Below are 26737 nucleotides of genomic sequence, written 5' to 3'. Positions count from 1 at the left end.
GTTTCTACAAACTAGCGTAGTGCTGGTCAGTAAATCCACCCAGCGTCCCCTTTCCCTTCCATCTCCTCCCCGAGGGAATGGCAGTGCCCATGCTCAATTATGTGTCCTGCTTTTTCCCAGCCTGCTTGTGTCGCCTTTTTCAGCTGTCCCATCGCCTTTGTCAGTGCAGCAAGCTATTCAGCGCTTGGACAATTATCTGATGCTCATTGGCCTAATTCTGCCAGACCTTCTCCAAACTCGCTGAGAAGAGGGAATATAGGGAAAGCTGCTCCACTGCACTGCAGCTGCAGCTGAGCAAATGTATGCGGCTTCTCAGGAGGGGCTTCAGTTACTACAGATACTCAGCAGTTACACAATTTCATAGTCTGCTTGTTTCAGGATTGCACTGTAACTGCTTGAAAATTGCAGTATTTTAAGTCATCCTTTCTGCACTGCATCCTGCCCCAAACTTGCTTTTTTGCTTATGTTAATAAATATGAAATAAAGCTTGAAAGGACCAAAGATACACATATACACAGTAAAAGCATCTGATCTACAGTAATTCTCTTCTTCTCCCTCTGATTATTTCATTTGTCAGCATTTGTAGCTGATATGGTTGAAGTCTAAAGCTTTTTGCGATACATTTGTTTCTTCGTAGAGTCCCTCCTGGTACTTTTCAGACTGCAGCGATCACTATAATCCCATTTAAGTGCAATTAGGTTATTGGAAGCACAGATGAATGTTACCCTCCTATAAATTTAACGAAAGGTAGAGATGGAAAGTCACCCTTAATCAAGTGTTCCTTCAAGTTTATCATAGTCAGTGATAGCATATTTGCAAGAATTTTTTCAACAACTCTTTCAAATGTCAGTTGATGGGATTTAAGCTAATTCCTGTGGTGCGCAGGTTTTCCAGGGTAAGTCAGCAAGCTATTCTAGAGTCAGCGATGCAGGGAACGTGGCTTTTTCACATCCATCTATTGCGTATCCTGTACTAGCGCTTATTTTTCTGCTGTGAGAGTTGCATGTGATTCCTAATGCCAATTCCTGTCCTCCCCTTCGTGTTTGCTCCCTGGCAGGTCTGTGTAGTTACTGGAGGGCCGGTGCCTGTGGCACACCGGAGCACGGTGCCTGGCGAGCGGCGGCTGAGCCGCTGGGGCTGCTGGTTCCCCTGGCAGGGCATTGCCTACTCCTGCTGATTTATGCCTGCCTTTTATTAAAGGGCAGATATAGTCTTTATTTTTCAATTTCATATCAAATGCTTTCACTTCTCCCCACAATATGTTTTGGGAGTGTGTGTGGGAACAAACAGAGTTATGTTCTTGGGAATTAAGGACCTTTCCATTAAGTCTCTTTTTGATGGAGCGGGAGGTGCGTTGCTCTGATAGTGGAACACGTTCAGACCCTGTCTGTGAAATGCTTTTGCTGCCTACAAATGCTTCACAGTCGTGTAAAGGGATAAAAGTTAAAGATTCCCAGCACTTGTGACTCCAGTTGCTTTATGTGTCACCTTGTCTTTTGTGTTTTAGTCACTGCTATATTAAACAGTGGTTGAACATTAACAATCTAATTAGAAGCACTTATGGTAGGGATGGAGAAAAAGAAAGAAGAATAAAAAATATTTTCAGGAGGCCAGGTTTTCAGCAGTATAAATAGACAGAGGTTCAGTGAGTAAAGGAAGCTCAAAGCTGAAGGCAAAAACCTTTTCTACTGACTATTATTGAGGTCATGAGGGAGAATACAAAGAATGAGAGCACCACAGTTTTGGGGCAGCAATTTAAATCTCTTACGAGCTCCACAGCACAGCTAGATCCTTTGATTATGCTTAATTCTTTTTTACAATAAAACCTGCATTTAATGAAGGCCACATATGTGTTTACTACAGTACACTATAAAAAAACCCGAACAAACAAGAAAACCCCCTAATTTTCTAGCTTGTTCAAGTAGCACATGGTTTGGCTTTTATCCAAGAAATATAACAAGGTGCCTGCCTGATACCAGACAGTGCATAAAAAATTGTATGAAGTCCCTGTATTCATAAAGCAACTTTAAGGTTAAGTAAAGCCAAGAGCGTCTCTTCTTCATTACTGTAGTAAGTTCTTAAGCAAAAATCTCACATATGTTCTGGCAGTTCAAAGGAACAGTTCATGAGCGATTGATTGTTGTTGTTGTTGTTGTTGTTTGCAGTGCCTCCAAAGCCAATTCATCTGCAGAAGGTGTCACCTGTTACATACCAAACCCCTAGGCATAAAGCTTTATCAAATCAGAAACCAAGAATGGAGGAAGAGACACCCACCCCTGTTTCTAGCATCGCAAAGGAAAAGTCCAGTAAAGTGTCAGATCTTATCAATCGTTTTGAGGGAGGCAGGTATGTAATAGAATTTGAACTGGTTTGTAACTCTGTTGTGTGTGGATTGTTGGAACTTGAACCTGTGAGGAAGATCGTTGGTACCGCAGTAATGCTCAAACCCATCCCTGCCAGAGGAGTTGATGGCAAAACTGCACATTTTGAAATGGTGCAAGCCAATTGTATGTTTGGCCTGTACAAGGTGTGCTTTTTCATGAGGTGCTAGTCTTAATTTTTCTTTAAAAAACAAACAAACTTGTAGCATTTTTAAAACATCCTGAAAAATGTCAGCAATTCGAAATAAGTGCTGATTTTAGAATGAAACATTGGAGCTAATCTTAAATTATTTTGTTCTTGCAGAAAAAAAATATTTACTTTTATAAGCAAATAGAAAAACCTGAAATCCTTATTTTCCTTTTATACTGTCTTAACCTGGTCATATCATTCATGTGGAGAGGGTGAACTGTATGAGTTATTTGTATTGATATGGCATACATTCTCTGAACTGTTTGTAGTACTTGATTTTGGTGGAATAGCTTGGTGCTCATGAGTTTTGATACTGCCTTTTACAGGAAACATTTGGAACTTTGAGAAACGTGAGCCACAGTGAATTCTGCTTTCGCAAAATAGTGTTACTTGTGTGTCTTTAATTAGGTGTACATGACAAGCATTATAAGCTCTGGAACCTAAGTTCTGAATATATCTGCTCTGTATAAAGAGAGCAACCCTCCAGAAAGCCCATGACAGAAGAACAGCTCAGGAAACAGTCCAGTGACAGTTGAGTGTTGCAGATTTGGGACATGGTTTTCTTGTGTTTCCTCGGGATACTAATGTTCTGAAGGGATGCCCCGTACGGGAGTGAATACATGGTGTACAACAGAGCATGTCCTTCTGATGAGCCAGAGTATTAAGACTTTCATTGAAAGAATTTCCCCTTAAGATGGGGGAAACTTAATCCCTTATACAGAAGCAGCTGAGCATTGCAAAATGTTTGTCTAGTGGAACAGAAATCATTTCAGAGCTTCATCTGTAGGAAACTTCTGTCATTAGGCAGAGACTTAATTGCACTCTGTCATGACAGCTGCTCAAAGATGGGAAAAAGAAATTGCTGCAGCACTGGAGGTCCTGTGAATTCTTCTAGCACAGGTCTCTAGTCCTGTTATCACTTTGTTTTCCAGTCTTCCTCCGAAGCATCACCCAAGTCTTTTTAACAGTGTAGTACCCTTAGAAAAACAATTTTAACCTTTCTGAAAGGAAACTCTGCAGGTTCATTGTGCCCTACACCAATGGGCCCTACGTTTCTTCCTCCTAGACATGCCTGCTGCATTGTACAGGAACTTTTTCAATATTATGCAAATAAAGGAAGCTATAAAGAAATAAAGGAAAACTTTCTTATTTGTAGACTTCTAAAAGTAGGGACATTTTGTTTTGGGGACTAGGGGAAGCTGAGTTGCTTTTTGGCCAACGACATTCATTAAGTACACCCAATAATGTCTGTCTAATGATTAAATTCTCCTCAACTCTATGATCCCTGCTTATAAGAAACTTCCGTAATTAGCATGCCAAGTTCTGGAATACCCTGCTGCGGCCATGGAAGCAATTCCTGGTTTTTGAATGAGCTCAGCTCACAAAATGTGTGTCTTCCAGGAAGGTGAATTTTGCTTTTAATTATTGGTCTTCAGATGACTAGGTAGCATGTTCATGAACTGCAAACTGTGATTCTCAATTATGATAACTTATTTTCATTAGTCTGTACAGCCCACAAACATGTAGGCATGGCAAAAAGTTAATTAAACCTCTTTGCAGTGTGCATGCAATTGAAAAGCGTAAATGAATTCTATCTTGGAGTTAAGTTTATTTTTTAAAAAAGGCATAATCTTTACACAACTAAAGGAAAACTGGTTAAAATTTTTTTTTCTATGTTGGAAGAAGACGAAACTAGTGTAAGATTTTTTTTGAGCTCTGTGTATGAAAGTGCAGAATACATTTACAATATTTGTGTAAACCATCTTATAAATAAGGAGTAAACATACAGTTTATAAGTAGTCTTCATCTTTCCCAAAGATTAACGGTTCATAGTAGGAACAGTATGTTAGAGGACAGTCATGGTATTGTTTTGCAAGTTGAATATGGCTTGTTAAATGTACTTCAGACAAAAATGTATAAGTTTTATTTTGGTTCCAATTATTTTTATTTTTTTTAAAACTATAATGAAGCCAAGCACTTTTACAGAGTAGGCTACCATTTATATTGGCCTAAAATACAAAATCTCAAAAATAAAACAGAGAAAGAGATAGTGAAAGGTATGAACAAGGGATAACATGTTTAAAGCAGAGATAAAATGTAGAAGAAAAAACCTTCAGAAAAGATGCAGCATGATGAAAGAACACTGCTAAATAAGGAAACTGGGGGAAGAAATAGGGTAAGAATTTAAAGCTCCTCTTGTAATATGCTGAACTAAGGAGAGGGATGCTAAATGTTCTTGGATGTTTTTCATGCATTTTGTGTAATTAAACAGCAATTAGGGAACAGGCTGCTTGTTAGCTTAAGCATTGGACTGGGACTTGGGAGACCGTGAGTCTGTCTCCATTTCCGCCAATAATCTACTGGGACTCTTTGGGCAAGTTGCTTCATGTATTGGTGCCTGAGTTCCCTTGTCTGTTACGTGTAGCTGATAATGCTGACTTCCATTTTAAAAGTGAGATTCAAGACACATGAGGATGTAAGGAATCAATATGGGTGGCACTCTGGGTTTCCAGTAAGAGATACATGTTTGTGTGGGTTTCAATGGAATAATGCCGTTCAAGTCTTGGTGGCCTGAACTTCCTAATATTAATACAGGAAAAAATGGTTTGGGAGGAATTGGTTATATGGTGCAACTCTCCTACTCCCCGTACCAGGGGTTTTCTATAACACCATGATTAACTTTTCTCTCATCTATGTTTTGTTTGTTTGATGTTTTTAGCCCGTTAAATCCTAGTGATTTGAAGAAAGATTCCTCTGTTCTCCACATTTCTAAATCTCAAGGAAGATATGGGTCAACACCATCACCTCAGCCAAAACTCCCCTCCCAGCACCCACTACAAAAACAGGGAAACAGTAATACCGACAAAACTCAGGTTGTACAGCTACACACAGCCAACGGAGTAGTAGCACAAGACCAGACGGAAGATGAGGACAGGAGATTACCAGATCGTGGCTCCGCTATATCCACCCCGGTTCCAGATAATGCCATCAACAGCAGCTTGATAAATGGGGAAAGAGAAAGTACTTCCAGAGAGTCATTGCAAAGTATGACTGCCTGTGAAGGACAGATGCTTAACAGCTGCTACAGGACTCCAAGCAGTGATACACTGCTCCCATCTGAAAATGAAACTCTAGAAATTAATACTAATGTGAAGGAAGAACCAACTGAGGAAATGAGTAAGCAAGATCAACCTGTAGAAACAAAGGTAAAAAGAGAAATTGTTTCATTCTTGCTATATTACTACTTTGTGTACTTTCTCTTGGGTTTTATTTACAAAAATAAGCTTCCAAGAGCAGGTCAGAAAGTTGAAAATCTTTTGTTTTTTTCCTCTGAAAAAAAGACAGGAAAAAATAAAAAGTTTTGCTTGCCTTTTCCCCCCTTTACTACTTCCCCCCTCTCCTTCTTCGCATAAGCTATCTGAAGTTTAAAAAAAAGTGAAACTGAAATATATGTACATGTTCAGCACTGTGCTTCAGCTGTGCCAGACTACAAGGGACACATGTTAGCGGTGTATAAAATAAAATTCCATGTGTAGTAAACTGCAGCAGCAGGGCTTCAGGCGGAACTGTCATGTGAATACTTAACTTGGATGTAGTTGTCAAGTCAAAGCTGGAAAGGCAGTGGCAGTCTGCTAGCTATCAGATAGACGCAAGGTTCAGAGTATACTAAATATATGCCTTGTTAGCAAGAACAACTTATATCATGATGAATTTGAGCTTCCTCGTAAGGAAGGTTTTAAATAATTAAGGGAACTAAGTGGGTGGAAGAAAATCTGTCTTGGGAAATTAATTGCTCAAAAATTGTGCATATTTCCACTTCTAAAAGTTTGATCATGCAGTTTGCCTTCTCATGCTGAAGCATTCATTGGTGGCCAGTGAACATCATTAGCAGTTCTGGTCCAGCTGTGCCATGTGTGAGTCATGGCAGGGGGGCTGGAGCGGACCCTCCTGGCCTTCCTCTTCACCGCAGAGCCTAACAAACAGCTGAGCACCGATAAAGCTCATCACTGCTTGTCAGGAGTACACCTGCATCAGTTAACTACAGACCTCTCCAAGCCCTGGAGTTTGGTTAGCTAGGGGTCACGAACATACCCGCTTGAGGGAAAATTCTGTGTGTAGGAAAGGTGGGTCTCAAATTCTCATGTATCCTGGGTAACGACAAGAAGGGGCTGGTTTGTGTGGATTTTCTTGTTTGTTTTAAGGGTTGTTTTTGCCAGTAATGAATGAACATTATTATTCCCATCTAAACATAAGCCTGGTTGCTGTCCAAGGCACCTTTAACCTGCCACACCTGTCATAATGTTTCTATCTCCTGTTCAGTAATGCCTGTTTCCCCTCTCTGTGCCAATAAAGTGCTGAATGCTCCATGGGCAACGATGTTAAGCCTGAATCCAAGTCATGCAGTAAGGTGCTGGCAGCACTTTCAGGAAAAAGCAGAAATGGGAGGCACTTCTGTTGTAAAGTCCAGGAAGGAACTGGGCAAATGCTAATGGCAGCAATCTCATCAAAAATCTGTCTTTGAGCTGCAGCAACCAACACGTGTGATCTGTCCTATATTGACCAAGAGTCAAATTGTGAGGTGTAATGTGACTGCTACGAGATATATTGTTTGCTGGTGCTTGAAGGGTAAAAAACCGAAACAAACCACACCCATGCAGCATGACTCTTAAGTCAGCGTCGGCGGCGAACTGCATCTGTAAAACTGAAGTGGGTCACAGCAGCACTTCGTGAGATACCAGCTTGCTTGCGATACAAGGACATCCCCTTTAGTCTAGTGAGGTTGAGAAGCATGTCTACCACAGACTGATCTAAGGGCCATGCTGTACAAAATCAAACCCTGATTTAGTTTGGGTTAATGCAACCTAGAGATTGAAATCAGCCCTGTGGAGGTCTAAGTAGCTGCTGCCATGCTGTCTGGAATAGGGGGAGGGTGATGAGGAACAGGAGAGGTCTGGTAGAGCTTTAAGCTGTTTCTGCATCCAGGCAGGCATTGGGAAGAAGTAAGAGCATTTAGACATTCTGTGATTCTGCTAAGCACCCACTTAGTAAAGAATCTTAAAACTGGGATGCAGTCCAGTTGAAGTTGCATTGCACAGACTAACAGCACTCTTCTGCCCTTTTTAATTAAGCAAGTGTAGGTACAATTGAGTAAAAGCAATAGGAGCAGATGCATGTGAGTCATAGACAAACTTTAAATTATGCATCTGATATATGTATTTTGATACTGATGCAAAGTATCTTCTTTGTCTCTTGCATGCCATATTTCCTAATTCAGGGAAGAGAGAAAAGTGATGCTATCTCTTTGTAAATGCATACATGTACAGCAGAAGTAAACCAAGTCCACTGCTGGAAACAGTGAATTAAATTGGGGAATGGTGCAAAACTAGAGCAGATATTACTTTTTAGACTCGGAAAAGAAAGCTTATTTTGAAATAATGTTGCTTTTACAATTATTTTTTTCCCTTTACGACTATAGATCTGACTAAAGTCAGATTATTGTTGGAGATTCTGGAAAAGTTGAGGCGAAACTCACTAGATTTGGCAGTGTTCTGAAACGTTTTCCCCAAATGACCAAAGTAGAGTATGCTTTATTTTTCTTATTTACTGAATTAGATAGTCACAAACCACAAATATCACAAGCAAAAAGACAATTAAAAATGAAAAGTTTCTTGCCTTGCAGCAGAAGCACCTTCTGTCATAAAAGTTGGTTTGCCTAAAACGTGGTGGCTGAATAGTACAAGAACACCCCAATCAATTAACTTCCTGAATAACATCTTGTGAGAAGTCTGCTGCTAGAGCTAACTGAAGACAAGGAGACAAATGCTTTGGTATTTGTTGTGAGACTGGTAGGAAATGGGGATATAGACTGCATGCATGCCACAGATGGAGAAGAATCCATTGTGCATCTTTATTAAAGTCCTTACTTGATGTCTTCTCTCAATGGCAATGTTGGAGGCTCTGATGTTTCAGATGCAAAACCTGGTGGAGATGTGTATTTGTAAATGTAAGGTGTAAGTTTTGATTTAAATAGGGTGAAACTTTGTTGCAAAGTTAACTTTCTGCCAAGAAATCTTTTACTGTTGCAACACTTGAGAGCTTCTACCAGTTTCTTCCTGGTTCTACAATTTAATGGTCTTCTTCAGCAATAGTAAATCGTAAACAAAGCTGTGTATCTTTAGCACCCAATATAAACGTGGAAATCCTCTTGAGAAGAATCACTTCATTAGGGGTACCAGGATCTTTACTGCTTTTCTTGGTTGCTGTGCAAGAAACTCACCCATCATTTGTGCAATAGACCATTGCATAGAGTTAATATGCCAGACACTGATGGTAGCACTCAGGATTTTCATTGCAGGTCTTGCACAACTTAGCGCTTCCCTTGATTTCAGAAACTGAGGACTCAAGAGATTAAAGGAAATCTTAAATTCTGCTGCAAATTTACATTTATATTCCCAATACTTAGGGAAGAAAGCTTTGGATCATGAAGCAGCTATGACATGAATGGTTTTAGAAGAGAAAATCCCCGTTCTTACTTGAGACCAAACTCAGCATTACAAACAGACAAGCACAACATGGATTGAATGATATTTGTTCATACTCTATATCTCTCACCCCATCTGTGTTGCTTAATATATTACTGCAAAGCCCTTGGGGCAAGGGCTACACCTAAATAGGAGTGAATAATATTCAGCATCACTATCATGTTGTTAGGTATAGTTTCATTTCTATTATCTTATCCTACTTGTGAGAAGAGATGTATGCATTTACAGTTATATCCTGTGAAAATAAAGCTTAACTTGTAACTTGAAAGAGAATTAAAATTCCCTTTTACTGTTAATGATTAGATTTGATACAGTAGTTCTTTAGAGAAGCATTGACGTTCTCAGAAGTTGAATGCTAACTTAATGTTTTCCATGGTTTTTAAAGATTTTTCTTTTAAGAATTTTCTTCCATTATCTCTACGAGGTTTTTTAAGGCTCTTTTGTTGAAGCTCTAGTAACGAATGGCTCTGTGTCATTCTCACTGTCACAAACATCATTCAGGATTTCTTTCCAAATTATGTTGTAAGAGTTGCTTCCTGCTATTTGGAATAGCCAAACTTGGGTCTGCAGAAGCTGAGCCCCTTCTTGGGCTCTCTGCCTGCCCCGAGCCCATAGCTTGGCTGCTCCCCGCGAGCCTGCTTCAAGGTGGGGGTGGGTGGGCAGCTGGGGGTAAAGGTGCAGCTAGAGGTGCAGCACGGTGTGGTGTGCGCCTGGCGGAGCTGGGATGGCTGCGAAGGAATTCCCTGAAAGCAGAAAAGAAATATATATCTGTATACACACCCATGTACGCCAGCTGCAGCACTGGCTTTGCACAACGGTGAGTCTTTCCACCAAATGTGCCTTGCTGCGTAGCATGGCGTGGCCAGGACTCATGTGTCCACCCATGCATCTGGTCCAAATTCACCCCGTGTGCTCAGGACCAGTGGCCGCCACTTCCATCAAGAAAAGCTCCTCAGGAGACAGATGCCACAATTCACAAAATAACCCATGACCTGTTGTTTGTGACGGGAAGGAAACTGGAGTGACCTTGTGGAAACCAGGTGCTTTTCTTTAGATATAAGACACTGAAGTGGGTGAATGAGTAGTGAGGAGGATGGAGCTAGTAGTAGAAAACGCAGCTGGGCGTTCATGTAACATGGGCAGATACTGAGATGGTGAGGTGGGAAACTGAGGTCTTCCCTAAAAGGAAACTAGCGATACAATTTTATTCTTGCACTGGTATAGCCCTATAGGTGGACGTCCTTATGCTGGAATAAGAACGTGCCACTGATTAAAAGATAACTTATCAGTGGTGTGGGGTTTTTTTCCCACATAGAAGATTCCTGTGTCAGGTAGTGCGATTGATATAGAAAGGAGACTGAGGTTTAAAAATTAGGAAGATTTGTAAGGTTGATACTGAGAGGATGGGAAAGCTGGGGTAAGAGTATGGTGGGAGAGTAAGAGGGATTGAGGAGTGAGGATTAAATGCTTTTTCTGGATTGCTTATTTTGTGTGGTATTTTTGAGTCTGCTATGCATGATTTTCCCCTCTCTTAATTAGTTCAAGTAGTCTTCTGAAAATTGCAGATTGGTTCTGTAGCTGTGCTTCAGGGACAAAGTGGGGTTTTGGGGAGAGAAACCAAAATAAAATTGCTGAGGAACCAGTAGCCTTGTGGTTTTGTGCCTCAAGTCCACATGTGAGATCCCTTGTAAATGGCTGCACTAAACGGTATGCTGTAGCTGTAATAGCTAATCCTCCAGCTCCCTGCAATGTCTCTTGACAGCACTTAAAATGCTATTCTGTAGGTTACTGTGGTTGCTATGCTGATTTAAACAGATTTAATGAACAGCTTTGAAGTCACTATTGAAAGCCTGTATTTAGGGAGGAGGCTTGCCGTGTAGCAGTGTGACTGTTAACACTGCAGATTAAAATTGAAATGTGTTCAAATTTGGAATACTTATTGAATACTGAAAAGGGAAAAAAGGCACTGAAGTCCTTTAAATGAAAAGACTGTACTTTAGCATTCAGTATTCTGCAAACCATCTTTATAAATGTACTTGCAAATGTTTATCATAGTCTTGTGGGAAGCAGTGTGCAGTCTGAAATCAGAAATAACTCTTTCAAGCTCTCCTCTTTATTTTTCTTTATGAAGACTTTCTATGGTTTGTCTAGAAAACCATTACTTTCCCATAAGCACCATGATAAGACTGCCATTTACTTAGGAAAGACTGGATGTCGTTAGATGTGAACACTTTTCAGCGCTAGCACTAGATCTGGAAGAAAAAAATCTTGTAATGGAAGTGTCATTTTGTTGAACATGACATTTGTGAGCATGAGGCATTTCTCTAGTGTTCTAGTACTGTAGAAGGCTGTCCTTTCATTGTTTGTTTTGAAGTAACTTCTCATAGCAGCTCATAATTTTATACTCTAACATTTAGTTTAATATTGAAATTTGAATGAATGTTTTAAGTTTCTGTTCAGCAGAAGAATCAGAAATATATTTTGTGGAATGAAAGACTTTAAAGTGAAAACTTCCCTTAAGAAATAAAAGTGACTTACATAAAGACCTAGCAAAGGAGTCCTCTAATTGCATCAACAGTTAATCAGCAATGAGTGTATTGATGAACATAAAACATTTTGTGTGGTATTTTTCAACAATTCTGTGATGCAAAGAACATGCAGTTCAAATAACTTTTGAAACGGGGGGCGGGGGCGAACACCGACTAATCCCATCTGTTCCCTCTTACTCTGCAAATCAGTTCTTCCAGCTCTGAAAGGTCAGTGGTACTCGATTACCAGGATGTGAGCTGATCCGTTAAGCAGGGAGCTGGTGCTCTGGCAAAGATCCCTGTACCAACTGGGAAATATTAAATGTTTTAGGCTTTGAGTTTTGCTCTGCAGTTTGATTTTTATCCTTCTTTGACTTCTGTATTTGTTGATTAAACTGCTGGAAAGTATGTATTTTTCAAAATGGGGTGTCTATTACTAAATGTAAAACTTGGATTTCAGTTGCTTTTTGGACTGTAAGGAAATCATATGTCTTTTCGACATTTTTTTAGTATTACATTATGTTTTCTCCAGTATCCTAAGAGCTCTTCTTATTTTCCTCCAGGAGACAGATGAACAGAAACGTCACAAAATTGCCAGTGAACTTCTGCAAACAGAAAAAGCCTACGTTAGCCGACTTGACCTCCTAGATGGGGTACATTTTTCTTGAATTTGTTTTTATTGTCTTGCCTTGAACTCACTTGAATGGCTATGCATAAGTGTCTATATAAATTACATAAGAGGTAGGGTGTTTTTCACATTTCGCTGACTTTTCCAGTCAGTCATTTGCTTTTGCCACATAACTTTGCCTGTGTTTCTATTTAAAGAACGCTACATTTTAAAAAATATTAGAATTTTGTGGATATTAATGCAATATGTTCTGTGCGTGTAGATGTCACCATAAGCAATAGCAGTGCATACCGGTAGCCCTTCCAACAAAGAGGATGTATAACAATTTCTTGGCTTCTGGTGAAATGGAGAAGGGTATCGTTTTATAATACTGAAATTGCCCACCCACTAGAAAATTACTAAATCTTTCAAATTTGAGCCACCTCATCAGAATTTTTCTTTAGTGCCAAAGAACCTAGGAAGATGCCCATTTTAAACTGTATATCCCTTATTTTCCCACTATACGTTTAGACTAAATCCTATTGAAGTGAACAGAAATTACTCTTCTTGCAATGAAAGGACTGAATTCTTGTGCTCTGTAGAATCAAACTGATATATATTTCTTAAATGTGAAAGTCTGTACTTCTTGAGTATTTTCCTTTTTAATTTGTGTTTACTTTCTCACATAACACTTATATCCATTTTACCTGGATACCTATAGCTTTGCATTGCCTTACTCCGTGATATTTTTCTCAGACATCGTTGTTTAAATTTCTCAGGTCTAATGCGTACGTCTTCTAAAAACACTTGATGAAAAGTAAATAGTCTCAACTGATAACAATAATTGTTCAGGCTACTTGGGGATCTAAGTAATTGTCCTCATGAAAGTGGATTTACCTAGTAGACCCACATTGGGATGGATATATGGTGTGTTTTGAAAGACAAAATATTGCAGAAAAAAGAGCTTTGATTTAGAGAAGTTTAAAAATAAAAAAGGAAAATGTTTACTTCATTCATAGTTTTTTCTGGTGGGTCAATTATTTTCCTTGACGCGATCCTAAGTGCATTACTCCTATGCCTGTTTTCCAAATATTAACTGGACAGAGTTCTGAAAAATTAGTTTCGAGCACAGCTGCTCAACTGCTGCTCATGAGAGGAAAGTGGAAGACGGGGAAGCAACTCTTACGTTTCTAAACTTGGTTAAAAAGTTATGTAACTATTATACTCTTCAAAGTAACTTGTCAAAATTAACTAGCTGTCCTCTCGGAGATGCAGCAAAGTGAGCATGTTTTAAAGTATATGTGAAAGTATATGCCTTTTTTCCTTTTAAGACACTTTTGCTGTCTCAGTTGGGATTATCAAAGTTCCTGTCTTCAGACTTTTTTCTTCTTTCCCAAGTGCTTACCCAAACTTCTGAAGCCCTTTCTAGGGAGATGCAGTCTGGTCAAGCATGGGAGAGGGAGATAAAGGGACCACAGCTCCCCATAAGCACTGTCTTATGTGGTGTGCACGTTAACAGCTGCACATGTCTCTAGCCATTTTGTAGCTGCATCTAGTCAGGTAAAGCCTGCTGATGGGGAAAGAGTATTTTTTTAGAGAGACTATAGTAGAGTCCACTCAGAACTGGTCCCCTTTTGTGTTTTAAATGGTATGTGGGGACCGCTCATAGTCTGCCAACTACTTTGATTTCAAAAGGATAAGGGGATACAGCATAAAAGGAGAGTGGTTGGGCTAATGGTGATCAGACATCATGCTAACTGAAAAGAAAGCAAGAGTGGAAAATACAACTGGAAGACTGGGAAAGCTGAGATGATCTAGCTGTTAAAACAGTCAAGGTGCCTGGAGTCAATTCAAAATGGCACTACTTCAGTTTGGCTTTCCTTACGTCTGCTCTGCCTGCAGTGCTTTCCTGGCTCACAAGAAAAAAAGTTGGGTGTAAGGGGAGGAGAAGCTTTTAACTTCTGGTGAGGGAAAGACAATAAATGAGTTTGTCATTACCTGTCTATTTTACTAAATATGAATCTTGCCTCGGTCGGAGGGGTAGATAGGTGGTCTTCCATTGATTAAAGATAATGGGCTGATAGGTTTGGGGCTCTTTTTCTGTATTGCAGGTATTCTATTCCAGACTCCTTGAGGAAGCCAACAGAGGTTCATTTCCAGCTGAAGTGATTAACAAAATCTTTTCTAACATCTCATCAATAAATGCCTTCCACAGTAAATTCTTACTTCCAGAACTTGAGAAAAGAATGCAAGAATGGTAAGAGGTGATTCACTGGCTAAAATACTACTAAAACTGCGTCTGTAGAAACTCTGTCAGAGGGTTGAGGTAGGGAAGGTACCTTCGTAATGAAGTGCTCCCAGCCCAGGAAGTAGTGTGGGTAGGAGAACATCTGCTCTTCCCCTCTTCATCAGGATCTGACTCAGTAGAGGACTTGCATCATTTGCTCAAAATAAAGGACATGTATCTCGCTGAAGCCAGTGACATTACTCATGATTAGATGCCTTGCTGAATTAGAGGTTCAGACTGAAATTGCGCTACCTGGTGAATTGATTGCACTATTATTCTATTAAAATCGAATAGTTCCCATGCACAAACATCTGGTAGCCCTGTATAGTCTGTAGTGCAAGAAAGTACATAGAACCTAAGCATCACGGAATGTAGCAAAGTTTACACCTTAAATTATGTTCCTTGCAAAATGACCATGTAAGGTAAATCCACTCTTTTCTTCTGATTAATTGAAAAAAAATCTGATAGGAAATATGAATGCCTGGATTAAAATAGAGTGCATATTCATGAAAGGTGGAGTTTAACTTAGTCTAACGTTGTTTAAAAAGCAGTTTACGCTACATTACGTCAGTGCTGTATATATTTGAAATTAAATTTGTGATGTACTCTTAAAATTTTGCTCTAGACAGTTTACAGAGCACAGAGGATGGGTTGCATTACCTTAGGTATTTGCAAAATGCTAAATTACACACTCATAATGTGTGTATAATTATATACTTCAAAGGTTGAAAAGTGCTTTTGCAGATGAACTTTGTTAGTGCAAAACTAATAAATTGCATCGTAAGGATATTATCTTTCCCACATTGCTTGGAAACAACCTCTGTGCTGTACCTGAGACAGCTTGTTTAAATTTCCTTACAACATTTTGCTTTTGGAAGGAGTTAGAAGAAAGGGTGCTGTTGAAGAGAACAATTTCTGATCATTGCTGAAAGAAAAATCTGGGGTAATTTTCTGTCTCCATCACCAGTGTTTGAAAAAACAGCTTCTGCCAGATAGAAAGTTCACTTTCCTCAGCAGTTCCCTTAAGTGGACATAGAAAATACTTAAGTATGTTCTGTTGGTAGGTTTATGTAGCTCTTCTATTGTTCTTTTGTTTCTAATAAAGATAGCTGGATAAAAATTGCTGACACTTTCCCCGAGTTGTGGTTTGTTTTGAAAACTTAAGGTAAAAATATATAGCTTTTGAAACTGGGAAAGCAGATAAGAGGCAGATTCTTCTTTTTTAGCAGAAAATGCAGTGTGAATCTAAGCTTATCTGGTGGAAATGAAATTGTCTGGCAGTTGCATTTTGAATGACTTGAGCAACAGCTGGAGCTGAATATCTCTTTTACAACATATGGCTTGAAAACACCGGAAACAGCCTTGTTGCAATATATTTCCCATGAAAAGAGCATAACAGAGCATAACAGTGATCCCACATCAAATAAAATACCCATCTAACTCTGTCTTTTGTACCCGAAGATGACCAGTAGCAGATACCTCGGGAAGAATATTAAGAACACAGTGTGATAGGCTCGGGGTGGGGAGTGGTGGTGAAGAAATTATTTCACTCTTTCAACACAAAGTTTTGGAATGTGTGGCAATTACAGAGCTGACCTACTCATATGATTTGTTTTGCTTTGAAACTGAAACTTTCAGTTTTGTTGGATGCCTGTTAGCTTAGGTATTGGAAGAGAAAGCAGTCGTTCTGTAGTCACCTTTGCTGTGCTGGGATTTTTATAGACCTTTGCTTACTTTTGTTGTAGCCATGATAGTTTTAAATGAGATGCTACAAATCATGATTATTAAGTCAGTGATTTCATGTTTGAGCTTTTAGAATGCAAATGTGAATACTGTTGTGGTCTGATAACACAGAAATACAAAGTGTTTCTGGACCTGCGTTACAATGTGAAGTCCTATTTCTTGACCATATAATGATGCTATCTGTGTTGTCTGGCAATAGTGCAGTGCTGATTTGGGTCCATGGTAATAGTTCTCTTTCTGATCTCTCTATCCAAGAGAACAGGAACTGTCCTGGACCTGACAGCATTATATTTTGGCTCATGGTGCATAGTGTTTGAGCAAGATGAACTAGTTACTTGTTAGTCCCTCAAGGGAGGATGCTGCTCTCAGAAGGTTCCGCTTTCTTCAACTTTCACTGTCTTTCCTATTCTTTCAGAGCTCTTTGTGTAACGTGGATCTTGTCTTTCTTACCTGAAATGATGACAAATTTGTGGTGTTACAGCCTCAGTCTTTGGACTTAAAAAGGCCTTGCATGAAAAGTAGTTGTGAAATTTTTTTTTACCTTCAGAGACAGTGAAATTGCAGCACTCTGTGTAAATGAGCTGCTGTAGGTATCCAAGGAGCAGGCGTAGCAAACTGTTCCTACTTCTTCGTTTATAAAAGTTTTAACATTTTCTTTTAATGTCTGTCTAGTAATGGTTCTGAAACAGTTAAGTAGAAGTATTCTTTCTTTGTGCCAGTTTCTTTAGATACGAAGGATTGCCACAGTCTTTTCTGCTTCAACTTTTTGTTTAATTGCAAAGTTTTATAATTACTTATCTGTTAGAGTTATCAGAAAACTTCAATGTCTGTGTATTTTTTCTGGTGACCTTTAGGAATGTGTTCATAATTTCTTTGGTTCTGTTGGAATTGGCATGATTCGTATTTTATTTTCAGTTTAAAAGTATGCTGCATTGCAATAAAATGACAACCCAAGGAAATAGCATTCAGAGAATCAAAGCAGAGGGTTTTTGTTTTAAATTGTTATCTTGCCTTTGAAAGTGTATGTGTCTGCTTGCATATGTAGAGTGGTTGAACAAATACGTGAAGCTAATTAAGGGTGGAGAGCCTCGGTGATTTCAGAGACCCACTTCCCACTCTGTCTTGTCCCCTTCTCTAGTTGCCAGGCCCAGCAGTAGCTCAGACCTCTGCCAGGTCTTACACGAGTACCCTCTGCCCCCCCAGAGGCAGCTGGAGCTGGACCAGCGCTTGCCAGTCCTGGCAATATTCACTATTCAAACAACTTTTCCCTTCTGCACAGCTTTTCTCTTGGAGAAGTGGTGTGTTGCAGTAGACTGCTAAATTGCAGTAGATTCCTTCACTTTAGACCAGTACCACAACATTGATTTCAGACTTTCAGAAATCCAGAGATACTGATACAGTTGCTGAGTCTGTCCTTGAAAATGAAATGTGAAACGTGTTTCGTATTGTAGTTCTCGGAGATGCATGTGTGCCGTTCCGCTTTCTTTGTGTGCGTCGAGAGTGCAGCTTCTCTCTGCCTCTCCATCAATTTCTTTACTACTCTGTTTTATTTGAAGATGCTATCAGTATGAAGATGTGGGAAAGGTCTCACAAAAGAGTGGAACCCAAGGGTTTCTCTCTACTTCATAGGTTTTCTTAGATAAATAATGATTTTTAAAAGTTGAAAATACATGTATTTATATAAGGCACAGAAGGGAAGCTGTACAGTATGGATTTAGTCCTCAAACAAAACCACAGGTTAGATATTTAGAGGGTAAAGTATGGTCAGAAGAAGATAATGTAGTTTTAAGGAACTGCAAATAAAATAAATTAGGCCATGTTTTCTAAACAAAACCTTTCAAGATTTTCATTATGGATAGCTTTTCTTTCTTTAGTGCTCTACGTGACCTATAATGCTTATACATCATCAAAGAAGATACAAACACTCTTTCTATGTTAATTCTGGTCAATTTTAATTGTTACGTTGGAACTCTATATGAGGTGATCCCTAACAGAAGGATTCTCTATTAAACGTTTGAAACCATTTTATAACCTTGTGTGACTTTTTTTCTTTCCTGTTTGCTCTGAGATTCCGCCCTCTTACTTTGCAGGACTACCACCCCCAGAATTGGAGATATTCTGCAAAAGTTAGCTCCTTTCCTCAAGATGTATGGAGAGTATGTGAAGAATTTTGATAATGCAATGGAATTGGTGAAAACGTGGACTGAACGGTCACCTCAATTCAAATTCATTATTCAAGATATTCAGGTAATGGGGACATCTCCAAGTAATACAAGCATATATAAAAATATGTAGGTTTGTGGGTGAAAAAAGGATTAAAGAGAAAATTAAATACCAAATCCCTTAGAATTAAGGGTTGTTGGGTTTGTCCACTTCACACTGCATTCTGTTTCTTCTCTTTCTCCCTCCATATGTGCACAAATACCCACACAAATCCAGACTTTCCACTGCAAAATAGAGGACCAAAGTATAAGGGTTGAAACATGAGAAGACTAAAAAAATACATTTTGTTGTGGATACCAAAAGTGAATACAGTTTTAGGATAAAGTGACCTATCAGTGCAACTGTAGATCCTTGCACTGAAGCCATAAGTACTCTGTTGGCTCACACCAAGTGCTGTTATGCAGAGCACTACACTTTGGAAGTAAGTATATAATCCTAAATGCTGAGCCACAAAAGGTGAAGAAAGCTTAACAGCTAAGCAATGTACCATTCTTTTCTAAGGTGCGTTTTATACCCTCTAGTGCTCCCTGTAGGTTTCTCTGTGAATTGGCAGGTATGGGTCTTCCTGCTGCAGGCTGAGCAGCTAGAAACAGGATAAGGTATTTCTGCTTAAATTTTACTGCTCTGTAGGGTCTTGTGATTCCAAGCCAGGGAAGACAACTATGTGTATTTTAATGTAATCTTTTACTTGCATCTAAGATTATGAAAATGAATATGCATCCTAAAACACTTCTAAGGGGGGTCACACACAAGAAAGCAATCCCTTCTCAGATAGATAAATGTGCTGTAAAGGTATATTTTAAGAATTGTTTTCTAATACGTGGTCATGAACTGTTCTTACTAATTCAGTTGTAGTTCTTCTTTCTGAGTTATTCCAAAACTAAGTTAAAATACACTGGAGTTTGGGAGGGTTTTTTGGTAGGACTTTTATTTGTGAATTCTACTGGATACTTAGAAAACTCTTTTTACAATTATTTTTAGGGAAGAATTTCTAATTATTTGGTTCGGTAAAGTAGTTCTATTTTCTTTCAGAAGGTCTATCATGCATGTTTCAAAATACATTATTTATCTTTTATCAATCATAACTTTTATTTTACTATATCCTAATAACATTTTTGCCTACTACATTGAAATATGTTTACAATTTTTTAGAAGGAAAAAGTGTGTGGAAATTTGACATTGCAACATCACATGCTAGAACCAGTACAACGCATTCCACGCTACGAGATGCTTCTAAAGGACTACCTAAGGAAATTGCCTCAGGATTCTCTAGACTGGAAAGATGCTGAAAGTAAATATCTTCTAGCCATTAAAAGAGCTGTAATAAGATATTAGTAAGAGGATACTGTAAATTAAAGCTATTTTCAGGAAAAATAAAGTGAGAAAGCAAAGTCCCTCTGAAAAGAATGATAGAATTTCTTCAGTGTAGTTGTAGGATTCTTTGCAAAAAAATCTGTTTGAATACTGGATGAAGTTAATATAAAACCTATAAAGCCTTTAGTATTCTCCTCCTGGAACACAAAAGTTTTGCTTTAGTTTTTGCACACAGGTTTTGAGTTCTTTGCTTTGTGGATGATCGGGGGTTGTGGTTTTTCTGTGGTTTTTTGGATTTGTTGGCTTTTTGGTTTGCTTTATGCACATTTGGAATGCATGTCTGTTATTTGTAAAAAAGTGGCATTAGACTCATTATTGTATTTTTAAGTTCCTGTAGGGAAAAAGAACAGCCCATTTTAAAATTTATTCTTCTCTGTATTTACACAAGAACAGTTCAAGATATTTCCATGGATTATTCAAAATTACTTGCCAGATAATTTTTTGCAAATATTTCATTGTGAGTACTATTACTGCAAATATTTGTAATACGAGTTGTTTCAACTAAAAAATATAGTTTCACATTCTGGACCACTTTGAGAAAAGAGGGGAGAGAACCATGACTGTTCATGTCACAAAAAATGTGATTCTAAGTGCTGAAGCTCTAAAGTAATCTGCAATAATTCTCTTCTGATCTTTCCAGATCATAATTTCTATTTTGTAGCTGACTTCCTTATGCTTTCCACTTTGCCTTGGTTACTTTTTATTGATAGTTTAAGAAATTTATTGTAGTGTGTAATTTACATAAAAATTACAATTTTGTAGAATGATCCATTTTTTGTTCTGTGTAATATATAAATATGTAAAAATGCAGTTTTTTGGTTTTACTTTTTTCTTTTTCTTCTGTCTAGAGTCCCTGGAAATTATATCCACTGCAGCAAGTCACTCGAATAGTGCAATAAGAAAAATGGTAAATGATCCTTGTTTTCCTGTTCACTTTTTAATGTATTTGAGTATTTGGTGAAGCTAGGAGTGTGAATTGCAAATCTTCCCTAAAATGGCAAAAATGGGTTTCCTGGGTCCAAGTGATTGCTCCTACTTAATGTATTTATACAGCTCCAGGAATGATAGAGAAAATCCGGCATTGCACTTAATTCTCTCGAGTGGAAAATGGGACAGACTGGGTTCCTCTCCTGGCTCGAGTAGCTGATACTGCGCTGGACTCTTAACCTTGTTTCGTCTGTTTCTGTCAGTGGGAAGGATAATGTTTGTAAAGAGTATTTACTGTTTCTCTACCATATTGGGCTGGCATGATAGATACTTTGTTAAGTATGTGAGATATTTTAGTTTAGTGGGCATGGTGGTGTTGGGTTGATGGTTGGACTCCATGACCTTAAAGGTCTTTTCCAACCTAAACAAGTCTATGATTCTATTTTGGAGAAGAAATAATGCAGGCCGTATGTATAACTGCATTTGTAAAATTACAAAGGAGATAACATTTCTAAAAGTACTTGTTAGTGTATCAACCAAATTAATCAATCTGTATGGCTGACTATACATACCGGGTGTAGACATATTTTTCACAGCTAACCTTCTCCAGACTTATGCAAACTCCCATCATTTCATTTAAACATGCTTAAAGATCTGTGCTTTTAATTAATAAGTTTTATAACTGTATTTTCACTGTGAAGGAGAATCTAAAGAAATTGTTAGAGATATATGAGATGCTGGGAGAAGAGGAAGACATTGTGAACCCTTCAAATGAACTGATAAAAGAAGGACAGATCCTTAAACTTGCTGCTCGCAATACGTCTGCTCAAGAACGGTATCTTTTCCTAGTAAGTATGGTAGCCTGTGTTTGCAGGAGTGGCTGTATCACCTTTCTGGACTTGAAAGAACTACCAAAGAGAGAGAGAAATCCTCTCTAGTTGATGTCACTGCCTTTCCACTAGTGATATTAGAGCATGAGTAAACCTTATACTGCTTACAGAAAGGCTTGAAAACACCGTTTAGAACAGAATACATGGTTTTAGATAAATGGAACCAGTGTCCAGCAACTCACGTTTAAATAAGTGGCTGCTGATTATAAATGCAGGTCCTGGAGCACAAGAACTTTGACATTCTCATGAAACTGAAATGTAAAAGCTTAGGATTTTAGTCCTGACAGATTGTAAGCCTCATGGTCCTGTGGGAGCTTGTTATCGTCGCAGGTCATCCTCTTGTCAGGTGCCTGTGTCCTGTATTGGAACTAACAAACTACAGCCATGCTCCCTTGTAACTCCCTTGGAAAAGGTTTGATGTAGTTCATTGCTTCCATGCATTAAAAATTGCTAATACATTTTTGCTTATGCGCCTCTGGCATTGCATATCTTCTGGTTAATAAAGACTAGTAACGGGTTGTTGAGGCACAACTCCTGCTTATCTGTGCTTCAAACAAAAGGAGAAATCATTGAATAGTAACGCCTCAAATGGGGCTAGACAGCTGATTAAAATGATGTGCGCCTCATATGAGAGGAGACAAGTTCAAATGTGCTGCATCTGTGATATAGACTAGGCAATAGGCTAGACAGGATTTCTATGAAATAGGATTTGACTGAAGTGAGTTTCTCTTTTTAATAATTAATTTTGAGAAGAATGTGAGGGGAAAAATGTGAGAAAATTAAAACACTATAGATCTGATTTAATAACTGCTTCTAGGCTGGGCCGTTAGACATTTAAACATTATTTAAAGTTCTAATCTTTAATAAAGGAATATATCTTTGTCTTGCTCATGGTTTTTTGTTTGGTTTTTTTTTTTCCTGTGATATCGAGGGTTTCAGTGAATAAAAACTCTAAGAATGTTCTTCTGTCTTGGAGAAAAGACAACTTATGTCCTCAAATAATATTAGTTACAACTTCTACAAAACCAAATGGTTTTGGTACAGAGTAAATACAAATGTATACACTGAAGAAAAGAGTTCTTGTTCTGCACTTTAGAGTAGGTTTTGCAGAATTGGGACATAAGAATGGGTTTTTCTAACGAAAGGTTTACAGTGGTATAAAATACCCAGTCTGAGTACAGTTGATAATAAATGCTATGAAGACTGCTACGTGTACAGAGCAATTATTCTTATATCCACTGAAGCTGTCCTTTAATCTTATTTTAAACAAATAAGAAAAAGACATTGTCTTGCATTAGAACTTCGGTCTTCTTGTATATCAACTGAGGAGGAAAGCACCTCCTTTCTCACCCACTAAGTCTAGCTTTGCAATATTTTCCAGCTCTCGGTAGAAACCGTGGCTGTATCTGTGTTTTTGTTAATGCAAAGCCATGTGTTTATTTTTTCCCCAGTTTAACAATATGTTGCTCTACTGCGTCCCCAAATTCAGCCTGGTAGGATCAAAGTTCTCAGTTCGAACCAGAGTCGGCATAGATGGTATGAAGATTATAGAAACTCATAATGAAGAATATCCACACACTTTTCAAGTGTCTGGAAAAGAGCGAACACTGGAGTTGCAGGCCAGGTAAGCAGCCTTTTTATCTAGTTTTTGGAGGATTAAACATGTACACACAAAAGATTGGACTAATAGATTTGGAGAAAGATGCAGCGGGCTTCATCTTAATATCAGTGTTTTGAAAATAGCCTAGGCTGCCAAAAATCATAAACTGTCAGTCCAAGAATCTCTTGGAGTAGAAGATGCATCTACAGTGTATAGTGAGTGCATTGCCTTACTTTGCAGAAATACCTAAGATAGCTATGAATGGGCTGGCTGGAAAATTGCAAGCAGCATACCTAACTGATGCAAAGGCAATCCATCCGACTTAAGTGTTTTGGGACACTGAGTGTGTTAATCTCTGGGCAGTGCTGCTGCCTCTGATACCTGAGCCACCTTGGTACAAATAAGCCCGTTCACCTCAGGGTGTGCCCACCCAGCAAAACTCTCCACCCTGGTGGGTTTATGTCCACAGAACATAGTTTTCTGCAGTGGTACATGGGCACCTGCTTTCCTCCATTCCTCAGGCCTGTTTCCAGTCTACTTGTTTTCCTCTGGTCCCAGGTGTCAAACTTACCCTGCTCCTTTTAGTTCTTGACTCCTTTTCCTCCAATTGCACTCTTCTGACTAGCACTTTTCTGCTTTCCTTATTAGTCCTTGTATCCTCCTCTTGCTGGGTTACCTTCCCATTGCTGCTTTTTGCATTGCCTAGACTAAGCCTTCCCCATCTAGACTGCCCCACTCCAAATAAAGTGGGGTGCTCCACCTCTCCTTTTGGACCTGCTTAAAGATCCTATTCTTAGCAGTCAGGATTTTATTGCAGAGAGGCAAGGATTAAATAAGCAGGAGGATGTCCACGGTGGATGCAGTTCTGTGTTGACACGTGTATTTGGGAACAAATCATAGCTTGCTAGCAAACGAGCTTGCAAGCTACTTTCCTTTATGGAAAAAAACTTGTAATTTGTAATGAGAGTAACAGCAGTGAGTATAGAAATACAACAGCATATAAAAATTTACCTACACTATCACTGAACTTGAAACTAAATACATACTTTGAAAAATGACAGGAAAAAGCTTTCCACTAAGCTCTGCAAGACTTTGGGGGCATGTTTTTGGCTATCAATCCCATCTCCTATAAATTGCTCTATGATGTCTTGCTAAGTATTTGGCAAGTTGTCATACCATACGTCCATTTCAATGGTAAAAGATGGCATCTTGCTGTACCGTTTGTGAAGCGCTTTTTAATTGGAAGAAAAATGCTGCAACAAAGTAAGTTTATTCTGTCAACTTTCTGGACTTATCAGTAATTTAAAGTGTACTGCATTAGTTTGTTTTAGATGTGAGAAGAACATGTTTTCATGTTTTGTTTTATGAACATTTTTAGAACGCACTAAGTCGGTACAAAATTGTGAAGGAATAAGTACCGAACAAGATCTTATTCAATTATATTAGAATAATCTTGATTTATGTATGAGTATTGCATGTACCCTATACCTTAATGTCCTTAATTCATGAGCTTATATTAACAGTATTGTGATGTTTATTTTACCCTTGGGGTTTTATTTACTAGTAGGCTTCTATTTATTTTTGAGAATACTGTTTCAGTACATTTTCAATCACTGGTTTTAAACAGCTGGTAGATTATTTCTTTGAGAGGTTGCTGATCTGGTATGACATTTAATAGCTCAGCTTTTGTTTTTTAATGTAAGCAGGTAGGGAGAATTATTTTGGCTGTTTAGACAGGTTTCTTCTGCCTTGTATGCAGATGGTAGGTAAGATGGGGAAACACTTGTTTAGGATTCTACCTGCTTAAAAATTGTACTAATACTGCAAAACATCATGTGAGGAGCCATTTTTACTGAGATGTTGTAAAAGCTCTCTTTCACATCCTTCATAGCAATCCATAGAAAAATAAAATTTTGCATGGCTACAGAAGGATTTTTTCCACATCATTATCCAAGGAGGAGGCCACTTTCAAAGAGCCAGATATACTGTGGTGTTAATTCTCATCTTTCTGACAAAGTTTGCAGATAAACTGTTTTCATTACTAGCACTAGCCAGTAGTTTCTAATAGTACTATTACTTTTGATATAAGATGCCTTTCCAAAGATTTAAATGTCAAAGTCCTGCTGATGTATTTTAAAGGCAAGACTGTCGTACAAGATCAGAGTTGAATATGCTTCCTCTCTCATCTCTGCCTTGTCTGTGTGTCTGATCTGTACTTACTGTTAGGTCATCTGTATCTGCTGTAATGCATAAAAGGGAAATTTCTGCCTTTGGTTTATAATATTAAAATGTATTTTTCCTTTTTTTTTAATTGGAGACTCTTTTTGCCACTGTAGACAACTTTAAACAACAGCAACAACAAAAAAGCATCAAGGAAATTACTTCTGTTGGGGAGGGAGGAAGGTGTAAGAGATACACAGGAGAAACATGTGTTAGTATGTGAACTTAGTAATGCATGAAATGAGAGGAGAAAAAAAACCACCTACACCTAAACTTTGCATTGTCCTATTTTCCTCTCCATCCTGTTCTCAGGAAAAAAAAAAAAAAAGTCTAATAATGCAAATACTATTACTACCTTTAAATGCATTTACATTTATCTTTCAACTTGAATTCACTGCTTAGTGGTTGCAAACTTGTGAAGCCTGACGTCTGCTTTTGTTTTCTGGTTTGTTTTGTTTTGTTTATTTTAAGTTGGACAGTTAACAATTAGTATTGTTTAAATTTAAATTCCTGAGAATTACTTCAGAAGCTTGGCTTTTGCAAGAAGTTGTTGATAGTGAGATAATGTTTCCTGAACTAGTTTTGGACTAATGTGTCAAATATTTCTTTTAGTTCTGAGCAAGATAAGGAAGAATGGATAAAGGTAAATTCATCTACATTCTTTATTTTCTAAACACTTTTTCACTGAAGCAATCAAAAAAGTAATATTAATATTTTCTGGCTGTAGCTTCCCTCTGCTAAACAGTAACAGATCAGAATGCAGAGAGTCCGTTTGAAATGTAATATGTTTGAAGAATGTTTCCATTGTTTCCTTAGGCCCTTCAGAATACTATAGAAGCTTTTCAGCAGAGGAATGAAACTTTCAGAAACGCTATTGCTAAAGAATATGAAGACATACCTGTTGAGGTTTCTGTAAGTTGCCATTATTCCTTTGCAACCTTCTTAGTACCCATTTTGTTCTTCAATAACTGGAAAAAGTTTGGCAGAAACTTTGTTTTCAAGCTCATCATTCTTATAGCAGAGGAATTACAAAGTAGTCATTTTATTGGTAATTGTTTTTCTTCATAATGCCAAATCTTACAAACAAGCCTCTTTTTTTTTCTTGAAATGCATAACAGAGTACCCTTTCAGTGATGCATAATGATTTTAACTGGGTTCTTTGTTATTTCTTGTATAGATTTCAAAATGCATCTGGAGCTGTGTTTTGCTATTTCCTTTCTAGAGG

At 38.3% G+C, this 26737-nt stretch overlaps 1 protein-coding gene across 8 annotated transcripts in view; it reads left to right on the top strand.

Annotated features, from left to right (window-relative positions):
- FGD4 (FYVE, RhoGEF and PH domain containing 4) overlaps positions 1-26737 on the top strand; it is a 115605-nt gene that overhangs the window by 77319 nt on the left and 11549 nt on the right. For 6 of the 8 annotated variants that reach the window (XM_030041014.2, XM_030041017.2, XM_030041018.2 and 3 more), the window contains exons 3-13: positions 2166-2346; positions 5291-5777; positions 12205-12294; positions 14360-14505; positions 18369-18525; positions 19654-19792; positions 20724-20782; positions 21504-21650; positions 23144-23316; positions 26125-26155; positions 26329-26424. In XM_030041014.2, the coding sequence (XP_029896874.1) occupies positions 2166-2346; positions 5291-5777; positions 12205-12294; positions 14360-14505; positions 18369-18525; positions 19654-19792; positions 20724-20782; positions 21504-21650; positions 23144-23316; positions 26125-26155; positions 26329-26424 (1706 nt within the window). Of the gene's footprint in view, positions 1-2165; positions 2347-5290; positions 5778-12204; positions 12295-14359; positions 14506-18346; positions 18526-19653; positions 19793-20723; positions 20783-21503; positions 21651-23143; positions 23317-26124; positions 26156-26328; positions 26425-26737 lie in introns of those variants that run through there. The other 2 variants (XM_041129598.1, XM_041129599.1) reach the window with 2 other exon arrangements.

The sequence above is a fragment of the Aquila chrysaetos genome, chromosome 17 (genome assembly GCF_900496995.4).
Source record: "Aquila chrysaetos chrysaetos chromosome 17, bAquChr1.4, whole genome shotgun sequence".
NCBI classification, from domain to species: domain Eukaryota; kingdom Metazoa; phylum Chordata; class Aves; order Accipitriformes; family Accipitridae; genus Aquila; species Aquila chrysaetos.
Note: the sequence above shows the minus strand (reverse complement) of the source record. Positions and strands in the feature narration are given on the sequence as shown.